Below are 23,055 nucleotides of genomic sequence, written 5' to 3'. Positions count from 1 at the left end.
TAGTTATGGAAAATCGAAAATAATCGTCGGAAGTATCTATATGGCCTCCACTTTGGTACGTAAATAGCAGTTTCATGCACTTTATACGAGTAAATAAGTTCATATATGATGATGCATAGTTCAAATTATGTAGCCCAAAATGTTAACTGGGTATCGTACTATATTAGTCTCAAATTCTGTATATTTAAAAAATCGACAATTTCTGTTTGAAAGATTGGGGCACGCCAATTATATACCTAAGTAAATTTTGATTGACATATTTCGACAGATTTGAATCACTTTATCATGATTTTTTTTCAGTTATCTTCCCTATAAAGTAAGTGTACCAGTTTTAATTGGCATCGAAGTCCAGCTGATGTTGTCATCTGACTCAATTGGAAAGCCTCTGTTGGTTTACTCACAGTGAAATAAAATAATTATAAACTGGGATTAAGAAATCTATCAGATGGGGTATGTGTGCCATCAGTAATCTCACGCTCCCATATTCATCCTATTCGAAAACAAGCAATTACTGCACCGATTGATTCCGTTCTTTTTGTTTTCATGGGTGCTCACTTCTAACAAAAAATACAAAAATAAGAAACAAAACAAACAGCGCTTCAATCCTTTGTTTTTCGTAGGATGAAAATGGGAGTCACATGCTTAATAAAGGAACCAATACCCTAATTCAGCATACACTTTTGTGCCTTTTTTTTTTTTAAAGAAAAGCAAATATCAATTGCTGCACTCGACATTTTTGTACTCGGTGGTTGGTTCATTAAGATCTGGCGGCCTCCATAATGTGTTTTTTGTATGATAACTCCAACTATTTTGTTTGGGTCGTAACGCTAGGCTATATTCCCTATTCCCCTGAAGCGTTACGTAATTTGGGGAGAGCGCAAAATGAAAGTTGAAAACTTAAAATAGTTTTTATGCGTATTGTTGGGAAATTTCGACATTTATACAGCGGGTTGCACTAGGCTTTGCTAAGATCAAATCAAGTACTAATTTTGAAATCATATCACGATGAGATATTGAGCAGATATTTGGCAACTTTTTGAATATCTCATCAATATCATATTAAGATATGACATCAAAATTTGATCGTTTTAAGATATGATTATGATATTCACGTCTACCCGGGACGTTACACACATTTCGTATGTTACCATAAACGTCTGTTATCTGTGGTATGGTCAAACAGGGAACCACTTTTAGACAACTATACTAACATACACCCACCCGTAGTGGTCCACACCTCTGCAATATGATGACCTTGCTAATAGGATTTGGCGCCGAGTCAAATAAGCGTGTGTGAGATTTCGTTTGAATGATGTCCATTTTCCACATGGTGTGATTTAAAATTACGGGTGGTTTGACTCATTATGTGTCGTGTGACTACGGGGTCGCGTTGGGATTATGGTTTTGGCTTTCAGTGTATTTACTGTAAAGGTCATCCGATGGAATATTCTGGTTATCTTTTTTAAACAAAATATAGAACATCGTGCATTAGATACACATTCAAAAAGTTTTGCTCTATTTTGTCTATTCTATCTATTCAAAATATATTGATCACCGCTATTCTGTAAAACTTGTTTCTATGAAACGAAGTACACGATAGCAAGTAGAAACAGAGGCAGGCCTAGTGGTGTTAAAAATGAGGTAGTGATTGATGGGGATGTGTTTGAAGATGCTGAAGAATTTGTTTATTTTGGAACACTTGTTATATATGACAATGACGTTTCCCGTGAAGTGAAAGGCGTTTTACAACTGAGAATAGGGCATTTTACGGATTTCGAAGCTTAGGTCGCTTTATTTAAAATGCTGATTCTTCCGGTTGCCCTCTACGGTCTCGAGGCGTGGACGTTAGCAGGGCCCATATAGCCGAGGCGGTAAACGCACGGGTATTCAGCACGACCATGCTGAGGGTGACGGGTTCGATTCCCGGTCGGTCCAGGATCTTTTCGTAAAGGAAATTTCCTTGACTTCCTTGGGCATAGAGTATTTTCGTGCCTGCCACACGATATACGCATGCAAAATGGTCATTGGCAGAGGAAGCTCTCAGTTAATAACTGTGGAAGTGCTTATAGAACACTAAGCTGAGAAGCAGGCTTTGTCCACATGAGGACGTTACGCCAAGAAGAGAGAGAGCGTGGACGTTAAAGGAGGTTGGCCGAACAAGTGTTGGAGTTTTTGAGCGCAAAGTGCTGCGAAAAATTCTCGGTGTGAAAAAAGAAAATTTAGTGTGGCGCCGACGCATGAATTACTAGTTGTACAAAGTATACAAAGATGCGAAAATTGTGAAACGCATAAATTACGGCATACCTTAGTGGGCTGGACACGTCGTGCAAATGTCGGAAGAAAGAATAGCGAAAACAATATTCAGCAGGGAACCAGATGCACGCGGTTGAAGAAGATCTGCGATCCCTCGCTACACGTTCGTGGAAACTGCACGCTTGGCGTTGGAGTCAGTAAAGTTACTTTGTAGTCAACGAGGTACAGTGGCGTTTCGGTTTTGTCACTAGTCGTTTTAATCACTACTCGCCCAAATTTACGGGTTTCTGTTCAATTTTATCACGATTTTCATTTCGTTTTTATCACACTTGTTTTAAAATATTCCGAAATCAATATAAAATCAATACAGCATTGTCCAGTCCACCAAACCTGTTAATAAATATAAGCTACGACTTATATATTTTGCAGCTGAACAATTTTGGATAAAAAATGACTAAAATATTAACGCGCACTGAAACGGCAATAGTTAATATCTCACAAAAATATTGATGAAAACTTTCTAAGTATTTTATGATAGAGAGATGTTCCTTCTTTTTATCATCTGCACGAATTTGATCAAGTTTATTGCTAATTTCTTATTATTAATTGTGCGATAATATAGCTGCCATAAAAAAATTACATTTATTTCTCGTTTCGCCAAATTCACGGTTTCGTTTATATCACGGTAAACATTTTTTTGAGCGTGATAAAACCGAAAAACCACTGTACCAAGGTAAAGTATTCTCAAAATTTTACTTGACTTTGCGTATTTTTTATCATTCACATGTTCATGAACTTGAAGTTTTAAGTCTTAGCTGCACCTTGCCACCCAGAACGACTCCATTAAAAAGAAATTGTCAGTTCCCATTTCCAATTGTAATAAAATGTTGCCAATAAAACTTACATTAAAGTCGCCTTGGTCGCAACAATGCCCCATTACTTAAAGTAGCTTCCACTGTTACGGAATACATACGGTGGCTCTTCCTACTAAGACAGTAGTCGAGCTCAATTGAATCCCTTGAGTACCCATTCCAACGCTGCCATGACTTCGTGTTGCCACAGCCACTGAAACTAGATCGCTGAAACGAGTGCCATTTACTGAAAGACTGGAGAAAATATGACCAAGAGAAAAGAGAAAGTGCAGAGCCAAGCCAAACGTTAGCGTACCAAGGGGAAAATGTTTTATTTCGTACTGAAATTAGAATTGATGAAAAAACTTGAAAAACCACCTACCATTTTTGTACTTTAATTCTATCAATTCAACTTTTGTTCATTAAATAGATTTTTTTAATACGCAGACTTATGTGGATTTTTTTGGAATTTCTATCTAGCGTGGTTTTCCGGCTAAGCTGATTAGGCTGTAATAAAATACCAAACATCTCTCGTTTGTATCTTTAAAAGGGTAATTCAAAACATAATCTGGCCAGTACATACATTTATACATACATACATTTATTTGTTCAACAATAGTACGCCACAATACTCGGTTTGTGGCTGCCGCTCTCCATCCTCGATCGCGCCCAATGCTCGCCAAGTCACGCTCCACCTGGTCCGCCCATCGTGCTCTCTGCGCTCCACGCCTTCTTGTGCCAACCGGATCAGTTGCAAACACCAGCTTTGCAGGGTTGTTGTCCGACATTCTTGCAACATGCCCTGCCCACCGTATCCTTCCTGCTTTGGCCACCTTCTGGATGCTGGGTTCGCCGTAAAGTGCAGCGAGCTCGTGGTTCATCCTTCTCCGCCACACACCGTTCTCCTGCACACCGCCGAAGATCGTTCTTAGCACGCGTCGCTCGATAACTCCGAGTGCTTGTAGGTCCTCCTCGAGCATGGTCCATGTCTCGTGCCCGTAGAGGATCACCGGTCTTATTAGCGTTTTGTACATGGTACATTTGGTGCGTGGGTGAATCTTTTTCGACCGCAGTTTCTTCTGGAGCCCGTAGTAGGCCCGACTTCCGCTGATGATGCGCCTCCGAATTTCTCGGCTCACGTTGTTGTCAGCCGTCAGTAAGGATCCGAGGAAGACGAATTCCTCAACCACCTCGAAAGTATCCCCGTCTATCGTAACATTACTACCCAGATGGATCCGGTCGTGTTCGGTTCCGCCTACCAGCATGTACTTTGTTTTTGAGGCATTCACCACCAGTCCGACCTTTACTGCTTCGCGTTTCAGGCGGGTGTACTGCTCTGCCACCGTTCCAAATGTTCTAGCGATAATGCCCATGTCCGCAAAGCACACAAATTGACCGGATTTTGTGAAATTCGTTCCCCGGCTGTTGAGCCCGGCTCGTCGCATCACACCTTCCAGAGCGATGTTGAAGAGTAGGCATGAGGGTCCGTCACCTTTTCGCAGTCCCCGGCGAGATTCGAATGAACTGGATAGTTCACCCGAAACCCTTACGCAGTTTTGCACACCGTCCATCGTTGCTTTAATCAGTCTAGTCAGCTTCCCAGGAAAGCCGTTGTCCAACGATAGCTCAAAACGCGTTAGGAATGGAGTTTATACTTCGGACCGCAAATGAAACATGACCGTCGTGTACAATGTTTCTTTATTAACTAACTCTCTCTTTGATACAGTGGTGCCAAGACGGCCAAACTTCAATCAAATATAATTACACCGAGGTAAATCTCATTTTCAAATTCAAGTGTTTTTCTTTACAGTTTAACATCGAATATTCAAAAGAAAACTAATCGTTCATTCACCCCCCGTTGAGTCAGCAGACTCAACCGAAGGCAGCACTGCGATCTTTGTCACCGACCGTTTGAACTCGCCAGATGTAGTCTTGACGGTGACCACTCGTATTGCTCCATCTCCTCCTGGATGTGTCGCAATGATACGACCGCGACGCCACTGTTGAGGTGGTAGATTCTCATCAAGTAACAGCACTAGGGCACCAACCTTGAAGTGTTTGACGTCCCCAGTGTGCCACTTCTGCCTTGTCTGAAGGTGGTGAAGATACTCGGATGACCATCTTCCCCACAAGTGCTGCATCATCTGCTGAAGGTGCTCGTATCTGCTGAGTCTTCCTACCTTCTCGTCGGTGTACGAAGGCTCCGGGAGTGCAACCGCCGACCGACCGATGAGGAAATGAGATGGCGTTAGTATCGTAGTATCGTTCGGGTCATCCGAAAGTGGGCACAAGGGACGAGAGTTTAATATTGCCTCCGTTTGTGCCAAAAACGTGGTCATTTCCTCATATGTTAAGCGTGTTTCACCGATGACTCGTTTGAAGTGGAACTTCATGGATTTTACACCTGCTTCCCACACTCCCCCGAAGTGTGGGCTTCGTGGGGGAATGAAGTGCCAACGTATGCCCTTGGACGAACAAAACTCCGCCAGCTTCCGCCGATGCTGTTCTTCCTCGAAAAGTTCTCGTAGAGCTGCTAATTCGTGGTTCGCTCCCACGAATGACGTCCCATTGTCCGAAAACACGTCACTAGGCAATCCACGACGGCTGGCAAAACGATGTAGAGCAGCGATGAAATGTTCAGTTGTCAAGCTTGACACCAACTCCATGTGAATTGCCTTGACTGCCATACAGATGAACACCAGTACGTATGCCTTGTATGTCTTTGGACTTCTAAGGCTCAATCTCAGCTGGAAGGGTCCCGCGTAGTCAACACCTACCTTGGAAAACACAGGCGCCGGATTCACGCGTGGTTCTGGAAGATTTCCCATTAGTTGACTGCCGAGGACAGGACGATGCTTAGCACATAGTTGGCATGATGCAATGATCTTCTTGATTGCTGTTTTCGCGCGCAGTGGCCAATACCGTTCACGTACGATGGCCAACAAACCGTTGGGGCCAACGTGGGAGTGATCTTCGTGGAGTCTTCTTTGGAGGATAACTGTCAGGTGGTGCTTCTCTGGCTGGAGCACCTGATGTTTTCCATCGTAAGGGATGGCAGAATATTTGAGGCGACCTCCAACTCGAATCAGTCCATCTTCTGCCACAAACGGTGCAAGGTTGCTGAGATTGTGGCGCTTGACCGGCGTGTGCTGAAGAGTGCGCAGAAGATCGCCAAACACTTCCTCCTGTAGCATACGTATAACCGCACTTTCTGCAACGAACACTTCATCTGCTGTGATTGGTGTGCTCAGCGGGTGTGTGCGTCTTGGAGTTAAGAATCGCCGGACATACACCCAAGCTCGTAGCAGCTTGCGGTAGTGACTCATCCTGTTGAACTGGTCGTTAGGTTTAGCACTGGTAGTCGTCAGAACCTTTGCTTGTTTCAGTTCCGGTATCGCTGACTCGTCCAAAGGTTCAGGAGCGGTTGCCTTCACATACGGTTGCCACAATAATGGTGATCCGGTCCACCAGAGCTTGTTCTGCAGCAAATTCTCCGGATACTCGCCCCTGGATATAACGTCAGCCGGGTTGCATTCCGACCGAACATACTGCCACTGGTGGATATTCGTTGATTCCAAAATAGCTGCGACACGGTTTGCGACAAACACGTTCAATGCTGCCGGTGATTTCTTGAGCCAGCATAGGACAATCTGAGAATCACACCATAGCTTCACTTCGTCGAACTGCATATTCATCGCCGATACCACCTTTCCTGTCAGCTCCGCAAGTAGCCGTGCACCACAGAGTTCCAATCTCGGGATTGTTAAAGACTTCAACGGCGCCACTCGTGATTTGCTTGCGACGAGGTCGACGTTGACCGATCCATCTTCGGCGATAGACCTAATATACAGTACCGCTCCGTACGCCCGCATTGAAGCGTCTGAGAAGCCATGCAACTCGACTCTTCTTGATCCTGCTGGTATCACAAGCCGCCGCTTCCTAATCTGGTTGACAGACGGCAGCTGTTCCTGGAAACTTCTCCAACTCTGCAGTAATTCGTCCGGTAGTGCTTCATCCCAGTCTAATCCGATACGCCATACATCTTGCATGAGCAACTTGGCCGTGGTCATGATTGGGCCAAGAAACCCGAGAGGGTCGAACAAACGTCCAATGTCCGACAACACGGTTCGCTTTGTAGTGGAAATCCTGTTTTCCGATCGATTCACGTGAAAGCCGAAATAGTCATCTGTTGGGTTCCAGATGAGCCCCAATGCCTTGATAGTATCGTTTACGCCACCTTCCTCGAAGTTGACTTGTTTCTCGTGTAGATGTTCCGGAATCACGTTCAGTACGTCGGGGCTGTTCGAGCAAAATTTGTGGACTCCGAATCCACCCTTCGCTAACAACGCTGACAATTGATGATATACGGTGATGACAGTTTCGACGGACTCTCCTCCGGTCAGGAAGTCATCGATGTAGCTGTCTTTCTCTATTACGTTCGCAGCCAGGGGAAATTCCTGTCCTTCGTCCCTTGTTAGCTGCATGAGTGCCCGAGTAGCGTGATGAGGTGAACTTGCTACCCCATACGTCACCGTTTGAAGCTCGAACGTTCGTTCTTCTCCGTTGGCGTTCCTCCACAGAATCCTTTGAAAGCGACAGTCTTCTGGATACATTCGAATTTGGCGGTACATCTTGGGGATGTCCGCCGTCAAAACCACCTCGTGCACGAAAAGAAATTTAATGATTTAATATATAAGGTTTAATTGATATTTTTCATTAGTTACACCGTAATTGATTTCATAACATCAATTAATTATGTTTATTTGGAAACATAATGAAAGCTATATCATTTTCTTATACCCTGCATAAGTTTTGTGTTATGGTGAAAATGTATAAGTTTTAACTAATACATAATATAAGATCGTGCTTTGAACATTTACTCCAATACAAACAAACGTTGTCGCCGTAAATTCAACGGAGGAAGCCATTGTTATCATCGCTTCGCTGAAAAGTGTGCTTTCCTCTGTTTCTTTTAAAACTCAGGGAAAACTAATCGAATGGCAGAGTAAATTGCACAAAAAGGAAGTGCTTAAAGGTCACGGTAGGTATCATACATTAATTTTCTTTATTTCTATACGCTAACACAACTTTTCTCTTCGACAGGAAAACGGCCCCAATAAAGTTCCCTACCATCGCAATACTCATTCCGGCGCTTTCGAGTTCCTTGGCCTGGGAAAATAAAGGTCCACTGGCAACTAGAGGAAGATCGTCATCGTTGTTGCCTACTCGAGAGCGAACCAGCCTTGAGCTGAACATGAATGTACGCCGGAGAGTTGAAAGGGATCACCAACTGCGTCGCTCTGGGATCCGGTGGAAGGCAACTGCTGTGGAAGCAAGCGCAGTGGAATTCTATGGGGGAAGATTCCTCCAGCACGAAGCAGCTTTAGGAGGGTCGTAGAACCGATTCATGTTCGTTTGCTAAGTTAACGTTGTAACGGCAATTTAAATGAGAGAATAAAATTATTTCGAGTGTTTCAAAATCTGTTTTCGTTTTTTTCCACCATGAAATTAAATTATTAAGTTTCCATAACCAAAATATACGGCAATAAAATTCATTAGGTTCAACGCATACGTACTATAACACTTCTAATACAAGTTATTAAAAATACTAAATAACACTCATAAGCTAGAATTATAGATTTTATTAGTTGAATGTTATGCTTCATAATACACTTACAGATGAGATTTATGAGGAAAACGAAATGGCAAAAATGTATAACATTTTCTTATACATTCAATATGGAAATTTTTTTTCGTGTGTGTACAAAAGCGCAAAATTATCGTCAGCAGATCACTCTGTACGGTAGGACCTACTGAGATAGTATCGTTCAGCGAAACACCTGAAGTGGTTTTTGCTGACGCGTCAAAAACGACACGAGTTTTCGTAGTGGAACTAGTCGCTTTGTAGACCGCGTGATGTGGAATATAGTATCCTTTCTCATCCACACTTTTCACCTCCTTCATGTGTCCTAGTTGTTCATATTCAGCCATGAATTGCTCATACTGCTCGCGCTTGTCTGGGTTCCTATCTAGTGCAACCTTCAGTCGATCGAAGCGTTTCTTGGCAAGTTCGTACGAATCACCAAGCCTATCCTTGAGTTCGTTGAAGGGGAGCCGTACTTGATAACGGCCCTGCTCGTCCCGGTTATGGGTCTGGTTGAAGTGTTCCTCCACGTCAGTTTCCGTTTTAGTAAGCATGCCCTCTGATGGAACGGACTCAACTTCCCAAAACTTCGTCAGTGTTCGGTTAAGCTCTTCCTCAAAGCGATTGAATTGGCACACACGAGAGAACTGTTTGGGATTTCGAGTGTGAACTGAACCTGCTACTACCCATCCTAGTTCGGTTTCCACCAGTACCGCAGAGCTATTTCCAAGCTTTACTCGACCGCCTTTGACGAGGTCAAAGAATATTTCGTTTCCGAGTATCAGGTCGATTTCTCCTGGAGTGTGGAACGAAGAGTCGGCTAACGGCAGAGTGGATGGGAGCGACAAAGAGGAAACATCTATTTCAACCGCTGGTATGTTGGACGTGACTCGGGGAACAACCAAAAAATCCAAATCGTATCGTGATTTTGTACCGAAGCGAGAGCGGATCGTAGTAGACACCAGATGGTTCACGTTGGTTTGAATGTCATTCAGACCGTTGATTGGGAGATCGATTCGTTCTAACTTGAGTTTCAGCTGACTGGCCAACCTTTCCGTGATAATGTGGCTGTCTGAACCGGAATCCAGCAAGGCTCGAGATTTAATGGTACTGCCTCCATATCCCGTCACAAAAACTTCCGCTGTAGAAAGCAATACGTGCCGCTTGACTGCCACGGTGTGACCACACAATGTATTCGCGCTCGGTGCATCTGGAACAATGGTGTCTTCAGGCTGGCCGCGGTCCGGGACTGTCTGCTGGTGATTTGTCTTAGGATCTGCAACCTTCGTCGATTTCGTAGCAGTGGAACCATCCGTATTGTTGCTAGGATGTAGTAAGCTATGGTGTTTACGGCCACAACCCTGAACCTTGCAGACATGATCCGAAGGACAATCGAGAACACGGTGATTACCCTTCAAGCAATTGTAGCACAAATTTGATTTGGTTACTACAGACTTCCGCTCCGAGGTGGACTGGTTTTGAAACTTAGGACATCGGTAGATAGAATGATCGGATTTGCAACAGGGACAGCTTTCCTTGGTAGTTTGGACGAAAGACTTTGAGGCATTCTGCGAAGTAGGGCGCTGACTGAACGGTTGCCGTTGCTTGGACTGGGACTGAACTGCTCCCTGCTGAGGCCCTTGGTGTTGCGAGTGACTGGTCCGCACCAGAACACGTCCCCGTTCCCGGAGAAAATCCATAAACTCGCTAAACACGGGTAAGTCTCCTGCCCCTAGCTCCAATTCCCATTGCTCTTGGGTTTCCCTGTCCAACTTCTTGTACAAAACATTGACTAGAAGCAGCTCAGCCAATCCCTCGACCTTGAATCCATGGCTACTGAGCGCTTCCGTATGTTTGGTGCAGATATCAACAAGCTTTGTGATTGACTTACCTCGGTTGTCCTTGGTTACCTTGGGGATGTCGAGGATAGCATCAATATGCGTATCCATAATCAAACGCTTATCTTCGTATGCGTTCTCCAGTATGTTCCAAGCCAGGCTGTAGTCATTACTATTGATGACCTCCTGATCAATTTTGTCTTTTGCATCACCATCCAATGAATTTCGCAGATGCAAAATTTTCATCGCTGGCGTTTCCTGTGGGTACTTACTCATTATGCTTTGGAACAGGCTTTTGAAGCTGTACCAATTCACAGGATCCCCATTGAACCGAGGGAACGGGGCGTGTAGTTGTGGCGGAGCTTGAACATACACCGGCTGCGGGACGGCCGGGACCACCGCGCTAGGCGGTTTCGCTTCTGCTTCTCCGAACTTTGCTATCTTCGTCTGCACAACAACGTACAGTTGGTCGTGCATTCGTTCAAACTTCACATACTCCTGCCGATGCTCCTCGCGATTCTCCTTCGGAATGATCACAGACATTTCGGAGTGTATTTTCTCATATTCATCCGAACACCTACGTAGCGTGTCCAGATGCAGCCGTAGAAGGTGAATGTTGACGTCGTCCTGCTTCACACTTTCGTTGATCCGGAGCAGCTTCTCGATCAGCAAATTACGCCGATCACTCAACGGCTCCAATTTCTGCTCCATAATTCTTCGTTGCTCTGCAGCTTGCTTCGCTATTTTTTGCTGGGCAATCGTCGGAACTTGGTTCCTGTCGTCGTCACCCGTCAAAGCACTCAATATATTTCTTCGTGGTATTGGAACCACCACTCGCGGTGTCTCAGACTCCGACATGCACTCACACTTTTGTTTACGTTTGCTGCTCACACGGTGAGGCCAGCCCGTCACTATCACTAGTCAATTTTTGCTTCTTCGTGGCTTGGCCACTTTTACATGCCGCTGGGGCACTAATACACGCACACCGTTGTGCAAGTCACTCGATGCGAAGAACACCGATCACGAGTCACGCACAGCTGGCATGGCGACACTGCCTTCCCCTAATGCACCTTTCAATTCCATTCACCGCTGGGGCCAACTACACGCACACAAATGTGCGCCACACTCTCTTGGCGAGGGCTGCTATGCTCACTCTACTAGCCGCTAGGGCATGCACACACTGTAATTGCTGAATGCTTCGCACGGCGAAGGACAGCTTTCACAAACACTCTTTGGAATACGATTCCAAAAATCCCACACTAGACTTTCTCCTCGCCCGACGGCAATCACTAATACATGTGTCACGGACACGTTTTTGTTTCACTGTAGTAGTGAGCCAGCAGCACGTCGTGCCAAGCCCATGAGGTTTCGAAAATTCAACTTCCTTTCGTCAAGATGGCGGCGAACTGTGCCACGGACACTTTCGCCGAGCTTCCGGTACGGTATTGCGCCGGGCGCTACCACACCATCACTTCCACCAAAATGGCGATTTCGCGAACTCGTTCCACGAATACAAAAACTTTGTGGAGGCGTAACCCATCCACGAAATATCCGACATCAAACGCACAATTTGACGCGGTATCGATCACGACCGAAATTCTCAACACGGCGCGATTAAACTTCCATTCCAGAAAATCCGGTCGAAACGGACCAAAATGAATGTCCAACGATAGCTCAAAACGCGTTAGGAATGGAGTTTATACTTCGGACCGCAAATGAAACATGACCGTCGTGTACAATGTTTCTTTATTAACTAACTCTCTCTTTGATACAGTGGTGCCAAGACGGCCAAACTTCAATCAAATATAATTACACCGAGGTAAATCTCATTTTCAAATTCAAGTGTTTTTCTTTACAGTTTAACATCGAATATTCAAAAGAAAACTAATCGTTCAGCCGTTTTCGTCCATGATTCTCCATAGCTCTGCGCGGTCGATACTGTCGTATGCCGCTTTGAAGTCGATGAACAGGTGATGCGTTGGGACCTGGTATTCACGGCATTTCTGGAGGATTTGCCGTACGGTAAAGATCTGGTCCGTTGTCGACCGGCCGTCGATGAAGCCAGCCTGATAACTTCCCACGATTTCATTCGTTTTAGGTGACAGACGACGGAAGATGATCTGGGATAGCACTTTGTAGGCAGCATTCAAAATAGTGATCGCCCTGAAGTTCTCACATTCCAAATGGTCGCCTTTCTTGTAAATGGGGCAGATTACCCCTTCCTTCCACTCCACCGGTAGCTGTTCGGTTTCCCAGATCCTGACTATCAGCCGATGCAGACAGGTGGCCAACTTTTCTGAGCCCATCTTGATGAGCTCAGCTGCGATACCATCCTTACCAGCTGCTTTGTTGGTTTTGAGCTGGTGAAGTTCTGGCCAGTATTGATGGTTAAACTACGAACACATTTAATTAACCAGCACAGTACAAGGTTGCGAGTAGAGACCGAAGCAAAGCTGGTTTTTATATTTTGGAAGCCGATATTTTTTTAATTCTAGAATGAAGTTGATTTTTAAATGTTCGTTTTAGGCTTCAATTCCAGGATAACTTTCACTGCTATACTATTTCTCCCTTTTACACTTTCTTGACACGCCCATGCCACGGATATCAACAGTGCCAATCAAAGTGTTTTTATTTTCCAAAGCATCAACATCGACTACTTTCGTTTAGTTTATTGCCTCGTTTCAGTTTGGTGCCATTCATAGGGACAGGATAATCTGTTTCAGATCTCCCCAAGGATGGTCCAAAAAGAAGAATCACTGTCATAGAGCGAGCTAATGTATGCAATCTTGTGCCATAAACATAATTGAAAAGTTATAAACCCTGAGCTCCCGTTGTGACTGTATCTATTTTCTTCATCACTGTTATGGAGATTCTTCCTCCGAGCTACTGTTTTATTTATTATCCTGAAACTATTTAACGTTCAGTGGTCCAGTAGAGTAGTGGTCCAGATGGTGGCTCGTGCCAAGCAAAAGACACGGCTCGGAAGATGATGAGAGAATGTTACGCAATTCATTTTCCTCAGTGGATTGTTCTTCCCAACGTTCGTCCTTGTCAGTCTCTATCAGTATTTTTTTTCCTTCCAGTATATAAGACGAGAGGAAAAGGCCCACGGTACCAATAGCTAACCGTCAATTGGCTCACGACCGGACTGACAATAAAGCGAGAGTGAAGGACAAAAGTTAACGGAAATGAAAGTTTTATGCTATTTTATATTGTCGCATAATCGGAAAGGTAGCTCTTAATCGTGATTTGATGGGGTTATGTGCAATTGATAAAGAATATTTTGTATGTGTGAAGTTGAAGAATAGATGCCTTGTAGGAATACCATGATGGAATGCATGATCATTTAGATAAAAAGAAACAACTAGGCTGTGATAGATCGTTGGCTATAGACTATAGAAGCATAAATGCGAAAAATGGTCAATAAAATCGATAAACGAACAGAGGATTAAGGCGAAACTGGATCCATTTCCTCACTTTTTGGTTTTTGATTTTTTATAAACTAACTATTGGAAGTTCTGGGACCATAACCTATTGAGAATAGGATTTGGAACGACGGATATCTCCGGAGGAAAAGACTTGAATTCACAATAAACGTTTATTTTACGTCCGAACAGCTTGATCACTTGAGAAGAACTAGCTATGAAATTTTCCTAACAAACTACATATGTAACCAAGGGCGTTGCTAAGGGTTGCGACAGTTACCGATTACCTACTTCAACACTAACGAAGCAATATTTTCAAAATCGGTTTTTTTACACATGTAGAGTATGGATCAAGGTATCTCCTGTTTTTTTTCGTAGTGGAAAATGTTTTTGGTTTTCGCAAAAAAACATTTTTGTATAAAATTTCACAAAAAAAAAATGGTTTCTGCATAAATAGAAAACTTTTTCCACCACAAAAAATTCAGAAGATACCTTGATCCAGACTCTACATGTGCATGAAAACCGATTTTGAAAATATTGCTTCGTTATTTTATAAAAAATCAAAAACCAAAAAAATGAGGAAATACTTCCAATTTCGACAAGTTATACCATGCAGCATATGAAGCAATTTTTATTTATTTCTTAGGTTTTCCACAAATCAACAACAACATTCCACCATGCAAAATCGTACGAAATTGACATCTCTGAGTGGCTTTTTAATTAACGAGAAACTGTGAAGATACTGAATGCTATGGAGATATGCAAAAATGCATTAATTTTCTGAAGGGCTGCGATAGGAAAATAAAGGACGACAAATAAAAAAAAAACTAATTAATTGCCACTATCAGTTTGACTGCTTCAGAATTCTGTTATTCGACTTTCAATATAATAGTGCCCATTTTTTGATGCATTTGATCGCGTCAGTTAAAGTTTATCTCACATTAATAAATGAAAATTTCAACGTAACGAAGCCTCGAACGACCAGTGATATATTCTGAAATTTGAAAGTCTCTTAAATAAAGACAAATCAATCAATCAATCAATCAATATTCTGAAATTAGTAACTTTCACAGTTATCAAACATGCTGTAAAGCTAATACCTACGGTGCAACGGTGATAGGGAGATCACGGACTTCCTGATCTTGTGAGGGCCCGACTAGGTATAAACTACATAAACTACGTAAACTCATAGGGAAAATGAGGGAGGGGGTTTGATCTGGCCAATGTCTGCGGTCCTAGCAAATTTCGAAAAAAAATGTATTGTCAAAGAGGAGGGGGAGTTTATGGACAGTGCTCTAACTAATAAACATTTTGTTTTGATAGTAGTTGTATCTATACAGTAGCGTAGTCAGAAATTTCCTCTTCGATGGCCAATGATAGGGTAAACACTTACTTCGTCATATGCGCTAATTCCCGTAACTTCGGATGGAATACAGCCAATCATTACAGATATTCCGACTCACCTTTGCCAATGCTTCGTTAGATGGAAGTAAAAGATGTATACTATCGACAGCCTCTTTATCACTGGAAATCGAATAATTACACTAAATTTCACGTTTCAATTTCACTCCACTTAGTTCACAATGTTTCTCGTTTTGCGTACGACGAATGCAACCGCACCAAAGCAGCAGCTAGCCGAATTGTTCTTCATCACCATTAAATTTCAAATTCACACGATTTACTTGTTAAAACTACAAAGTTGCATTTCATGCTGCAGAATGCAGTAAAAGCTGTTCAATTAATAAAATAATATTTGTTTTTCTATCGGAAAAAGTAAACAACAAGTTAGTGGTCTTCGTATACAGAGGATGCAAGCAAATAAGTGCATGGATTTTCTGCATACGAAACACCGCGATAGGCGTGTTTCACAACCATAGAGATAGGTTTCTTCTTTGTACTGTGATATCGTATTATGATCTGGTGGACAAAAATATTGATTGAAATATTGTGGTCGTTATTCTAAAGTAACATCCATCTAAATTTCAAAGCGTAAGCTGAAAGAAATTTCTGATCGAAACACTTTGAACACATGACTTGATTTAGATTGCGAAGAATTTGACCGACTTTTGAACGTACACCTACGGTCAATCATATTTTTTCCTGTGTACCATAGTGCCAAAAAAGGTATGTCGAGAATTGAACTCAGGTTGTGCCCAAAATAGACGTAGACTAGACGGAAACAGAATTGGCACAAAACTGACGAACGAAGCATAGAACCAAGCCGCACCTATTTATCCTGGCTTTGCTCGGGCGGTTTTTCCAAATCGAGAGCATTTTTGTTTACGAATTTTTAAAATTGGTGCTCTTGAAAACGTGAATAGAGGCCCAAAACGGCCATTGTGGCAGCCATATTTGTATCCTCTGATGTTACTTAAGCGAGGTGCAAGAATAAATTCGATGATTATTGGTCAGTGCTTAGATAGACGGGAATTTGACTTATTAACTTAACATAACTTTATTGACCGTTCGCAGTTGCAACTCCAGTATCGTCAGATCAGCTACACTCACACAAGGAACCAATGAAATATCTGCTTGGGACTAACAGGCATCTTCAGTGTGTGAGCGTTGGTGGTCTTGTATTTTAAGCGACAATGGCGCCTGCTGCGTCAAGTTGCAGGTCAATGTGGGGAAGGGGAGGGAAGTGATGATTGCAAATGCTTGTTGCCAACAGGCCGTTAAATCCTCTGCACCTGCACAAGCTCATGCGGATGTCGGTGTGTTAGTGGGAAATGCTCTATTTTTGGTACAAGGTGCATGCTTTGCTCCATGGATGCCACACGGAGAAAAGCAAATATGCATGTTAGCTTATTGAATAGTAAAAAATATTATTTTTTCCGTTTTAACCTTCGCAATGCATAAAAAATATGCACCACATCATTTTTATTATGCTTTGGTTGGCATATCTGGTTTTTATTGAATCCCCATGAATATCAAGTCATTGATGTTATACTTGGGACTTAACAACATTTTAACTGGTCAACCGGCAGTGGCCTCCATCGCGTAGTTGTTTTCCCGGTAACAGCTTTGCTGCACAAAGTTTGTAAAATTGCCTAATTTTCGATAAATACAATCGGTAAGTACATGTATATTGTTCTATATCATAGATCTTGATAATGTTTTAACTTACAGATCGGATTTCGTTATGGATGAGGTGATGCGCCGTCCTAACGGGAGCCAGCATCGACCGCGATTATTCAATTTCAATTTTTGGTAAGTTACGAGTAGAACCCTTTCCTAACAAACAATTAAACTGTTATTTTTTGTATCCTTAATCCGATTTCGTCACTAGTGAAAGGCTATAGTTACTCAGTTCCTGCTCCCGAAGTGATCCGGATAGATAGAATGCAACGGTGGAGAAACTTCCGGTTGGCATGATCCTGCTGCTGCTAATCAAATGTTTTATGTTAAGTTAAATGTATGCAATTGATTGTACTTTTACTTTAAGGAATGTTAATAAAGTGTAAAATTTGATTTATCAATTCATCAAAACGTAATATTGTTCTTTTTTATTGTCATGAATAAAAAAAAAACAAAAACAAAATCAAATATGCATTCCGCTACGAATATAACCGATGTATGCATTCCAATGCATAAACATCACTTATGCATTGATTGAATAAACCCAAAAATATGCATTCCAAAGGGTGGGCAGATCGAATATGGTTTTAGTAAATAATTTATGCATTTTAGCATTTTTCGATCTCTCCGTGCAGGCGTAAAGTGATAGATTGTGTGAAGATTACCGTGAAGCGGAACAGTTCACTTGGTTGCATATCTTGTAGGCGTTATATGATAGATTGACACTGTGCTGTGATGAAAGTTGGAAAGGAAGGGAAACGGCTTTTTCCAAATCTGTTTCTGGTTCTAGCGATCGCTACGACCATTCATCCGTTCATCAGCTTACCTAAAAAGTCATTAAATGTGTCGAATTTATGGGTTTGGTTCTCCTTTACATTTGACCACTTCCGATGAGGCAATTGTAATCGGTTGCGGAACACTACGATTTGATATGTCCCTTGCATGGGTTTAATTAACTTTTATACTTTGCCACCTCCGGCAGAACATCTGGAACCGGTTCCGATATGGTCTGAGAATGCTTTCCTGCTTACTGTTCATCAGGTTATCGAAAAAGCTGTGGTTTGATATGTCACATGCATGGTTTTATTTCAATTTTATATTTGGCCACTTCCGACGGGACACCCGGAACCGGTTCCGGGACACAACCGGTTCAGATATGGTCTGTTAATATTATCCTGCTTACTGTTCATCAGGATATCAAAAAAGCCACTATTTTTGATTTTTATATGTCGCATGCATGGGTTTGGTTATCTTTAATACTTCTCCACTTCCGGCGGGAAATTTGCAACCGGTTCCGGAACACTACCGGTTCCGATATGGTCTGAGAATGTTTTCCTGCTTACTGTTCACCACGTTATCGAAAAAACCGCGGTTTGATATGTCGCATGCATGGGTTTAGTTCACTTTTATGTTTGGTCACTTCCGGCGGGACACCCGGAACCGGTTCCGGGACACTACCGGTTCAGATATGGTCTGAGACTATGTTTCTGCTTACCATTCATCAAGTTATCGAAAATGCCGTAGTTTGATGTGCCACATGGATGGGTTTGTAGCGTTTTCATATCTGGCCCCTTCCTGAGATACCGGTCCGGAACACCTAAATGGCCATAACTCCGGAACGGCTGGACCGATCTGAACCATTTTCAATAGGAAACAATGGGACCAGATTCCGCGTCGAATGAACCGTCGGTCAAAAAAATCGGTTGAGGTTTACTGCCAAAAAGTGATGTGAGTTTTTTGTACACACATACACACACACACATACACACACACACACACACACACACACACACACACACACACACACACACACACACACACACACACACACACACACACACACACACACACACACACACACACACACACACACACACACACACACACACACACACACACACACACACACACACACACACACACACACACACACACAGACATCACCTCAATTCGTCGAGCTGAGTCGATTGGTATATAAGACTTGACCCCTCCGGAGGCTCTATCAAATTTTCGTTTTTGGAGTGAACATATAGCCTTTCGGTACACCTTGATGTACGAGAAATGCAAAAAGCATATTTTTGCGAAAGTTGGACGATTTTTAAAGAAATTGCATATCTTTAGGCGTTTAATGTGGGTCATTCTGTAACATACTAAACTTTATTTTATTTTTAACATACACAATACACCAGTTGTAAGAGTTTGAAAAACATATTCAGATTCAGCATCATTAGATTTAGTTTGTTGAATAATTTTCCATTCATAGAATGTTATGTCATTGGTTGATCAACTTCATCCCGGATTGAAAGTTTTCAAATTTTGGCCATATGGTATCAGAAGGCCGGCTCCAGAGGCACGTTATCCTCCATTTGGGACATTTGTGCCATTATTTCTTCGTTTTTCAAGTTCGAGTAAATCCCAATTCCGATTAGAATACCATGCTTAATCGTATTATGCAATAAAAGCGAAATTTCGTACTTTAATTTTAAGACCCTATTACGATTACGTTTATCTACTGCTCCTGGACTTGAGCCTAAATTTGCACACCTCAACATGCTCTTGCTAAATGTGTTCCTACTTGAATGGAATCAAAAAGTGAAATGTTATAATATGTTTTTGAAACCTTTTTCTTGTCCCTTTCATAGAAACACTGTCTGCCGATAACATAATTGCATAACATTTCTCCATCATTATTGATTCACAATCTTCGATGTAATTCTTTAGCTGCTTCCATCGCGATGCAGTTTATGTATTGAAATGATGAGATTGCTGCCTCTGGAACATTGTACCTAACTATGTGATGAAAGCAAAAAATATTTTCAGCATAACGGAATACTCAAATATTCATAACTTGAGATTCGTGTCGTACGCGCGCTGATTCTCTCCATAATGGAATGCTTTTTGTTCCTTATGCCTAATGGTTCACGAAGACAGAAGGTTCGTGCATGAATTACGGAAGAATTTGTAGTCACTGATAATATTTTTATCAGACACTTTACGAACAAATCGTTAATTTGTTTTACAGACACGTGGTACGAAAACTAACTTCCTCCTACCGACCTTTTACGTGATCAATACACAACCCCCTGCTATGACAAAGATCTCAGGTGATATACGGACGACGGAGTGAATAAAATAAAAATGTGGGTGACTACCCCGGGGGGTGTAAATCTCGTCGGATGACGGTGCTTTTTAATCATGCAGAAGTAAAATTATGCATACAATTAAATTAAGCTTTCGTCATTCTTTCTATCCCCGGGCGGATGATGCGAAAACGACTGTTTGAAAGTTCTCCTCCCGGAAAGAGATGTATAATGAGGTAGACGTGGCTGGCGCAGCTCGACAATTGAGTTTCATGTATTTGGGTGGTGCGATTTTTTTTTGGAATCTGGTTGAATTTGATGTTTCTTTGTATTATACATATGTTGTTGTTTTTTAAATGGTTTTAAAGGTATGAATAAGAAAAAATAATGATAAAATATGAAAGAATAACGCACACAAAATTACCTGAGTTCCTCAAACCTTATTGATTCTATTTTTCAGGGCCCCTTCATGGCAAAAAGGCGGAAGACTATTCGTCATTTTTTTTGTAACGCTTCAGTAACTCATCTTAAAAAAAAATCTACGCTTCCGCCTTACGCTTTTCCTTGTTGGCAAACCATCCGGTAGCTGCCGACTCAACTGATGGGGCGAGCTCTGGTTAGGAGAGGATAAGAATAACTGCGAAGTCCATCGCTTAGTCCAAAGTATTGACGCTGATCGGACGAAGATTGAGTGGTGATTAATTGATGTTTTTGCTGGGGTGAGCAACGGCAGCGTTTAAGCTTGATTATCCATAGCTTACATTGTAAATTGCTCGTAGAATTCATCCTTATTGGCTACATCAATCAATGGAGCAGAAGTCTGGTGGGAAACGAACAAAAAACGATTTGTCAGCTATGAAGAATCCTGCTGGGAGCACTTTAATTTTAAATTTAGTTACGATGAACTTTAAGACAGGATCTTTATTTTTCTTTGCTGTCTTCGCTGTTCCTTGCAGAAAAATGTTCTTTTGCATGTTTAAAGCAATGAACTATCTATGCGAAATTGCCAAATGATCAATTGATAACTTTGCAGTATTCCTTAGAAGCAAAACAGAAAACCGGAAAGCAGTCATTTGGATCCTTAAAGGTTGTCGAAAGGTCCCTTCTTTTCGAAAATTTTACGATAAAAAATTCCGGAATTTTATTAACTCCATAAAATGATCGATGTGATCCATAGAATGATTAATAAAATAAAATAAGAAAAATGATCCATAGCAATAAAGAGAACAATCTATAAAATAAAGAAAATGTTCCATAAAATTTTCAAAATGATCTTTAAAATTTAGGGAATGATCTATGAAATGTGAATCCATTGACGACTTTTTCGTAAATTTTCACTGTAGTTTTATGGATCATTTCCTAAGTTTGAAGGATCATTTCAAACATTTTATGGAAATTTCCTTTATTTTTTGGATAAATAACTTTATTTATCCAAAAAATAAAGGAAATTTCCATAAAATGTTTGAAATGTTTCTTTAGAAAGAAAAAAATCCATAAAATTTTTGAAAAGGTCCATAAAATTTTGGAAACCAAAAATTTGATGGGTGGTTTCCAAAATTTTATGGACCTTTTCAAAAATTTTATGGATTCTTTTCTTTCTAAAGAACATTTTACGAAAAAGTCATCCATGGATTCACATTTCATAGATCGTTTCCTAAATTTTATGGATCATTCTAAAAGTGTTATGGATTACCTTTCTGGATCATTACATACTTACATACATACTTTTTTTTGTCTGTTAACGAGATTTTAAGCCCTAGGCTAGTTCATCTCGGCACACACGCTTTACTTCTTTTCCGAAGGAAGAACTCACATTTTGCGAGTTTGTCGGGAGTGGGATTCGATCCCAGGTCCTCGGCGTGATAGTCAAGTGTTCTAACAATCACACCAGGTCCGCTCCACATACATACATATGGATTCGTTGTCTTTATTTATATGGATCATTTTTGTATTTTATGGGTCGTTTTCATATTTTCTTTGGACTTTTTTCATTTTGGTTAGGAATCGTTTGCTAGTTATTTGGATAATTCTATGGATCGTTGCAGCCATTTGAAGCAGTTTATGAAATTCTGGAATTTGTCATTACTAAATTTTATGAGAAGAAGAGACCATTCAACCATGTTTCCAAATGGCTGCTTTATGGTTTTCTAGTTTTCTTCTATGGAATGTTGAAAAGTTATCAATGGATCATTTGGCAATTTTTCATGTATCAGTTTATAAGTTTAACGGCGCAAACAAGGGACTTAATTACGTGATAGCCAATTTTTACTGTAACCCATTTTACAAACATTGATGTGACAATAAGGGAGCGCCCATAAAAGACGTAGCTTTTTTAAGGGGGGGAGGTAGGGGGTCTGGGATTGAGCTACGAGCCATGCATAAGGCATGGGAAAATATGCTACGAGAGGGAAGGGGGAGTAAAAAAAACGGGCAAAAAAAGCTACGTCATTTCCCAAGTAACACAGAAAACATCTTTGAAAATAAAAAAAATAAAAAAATGTTTTATAAACGTACTATTAGAGGATTGAAAAACATCAAGTGTTATTTTTAAGCTTCATTTCTGTTAGCTGCTGATTTCTGGCATAACAATATCTTTGGCTGTAAAGCTTGAAAAAATATGTAAAATCTGGAGCAACATTTGAAAAGGGCATACAAGCATAGGTAAACAATGACTTCACACGTCGCTCCTGAGCCCCCATCAGCTTATTCACAAAAACTAAGACCGTTATCAGATAGAGCAAACATCGATCTTTCGGATAGCGGTGTTCATTTGCGTGGGCGGGCTGCTGTTATGCCCTACGGAGCGTTTTCGAAAAAAGACACAAGACCTCTTGGGCCCTTTTCAAATGTTGCTCCAGAAATATCCAGATATACAACACCAATTAC

At 41.6% G+C, this 23,055-nt stretch overlaps 1 protein-coding gene across 1 annotated transcript; it reads right to left on the bottom strand.

Annotated features, from left to right (window-relative positions):
* Positions 1–4,948: 4,948 nt before the first annotated feature.
* Positions 4,949–11,444, bottom strand: LOC134286730 (uncharacterized). Its single transcript, XM_062848395.1, has 2 exons — positions 8,919–11,444; positions 4,949–7,762 (listed from the first exon to the last, which is right to left on the bottom strand). Exons 1-2 carry the CDS (start codon positions 11,442–11,444, stop codon positions 4,949–4,951), a joined length of 5,340 nt encoding a protein of 1,779 aa, XP_062704379.1.
* Positions 11,445–23,055: the final 11,611 nt, after the last annotated feature.

Source organism: Aedes albopictus, chromosome 2 (genome assembly GCF_035046485.1).
Source record: "Aedes albopictus strain Foshan chromosome 2, AalbF5, whole genome shotgun sequence".
Lineage (NCBI taxonomy): Eukaryota > Metazoa > Arthropoda > Insecta > Diptera > Culicidae > Aedes > Aedes albopictus.
The sequence above is the reverse complement of the archived record's forward strand: the minus strand, read 5'-3'. Positions and strand labels throughout refer to the sequence as shown.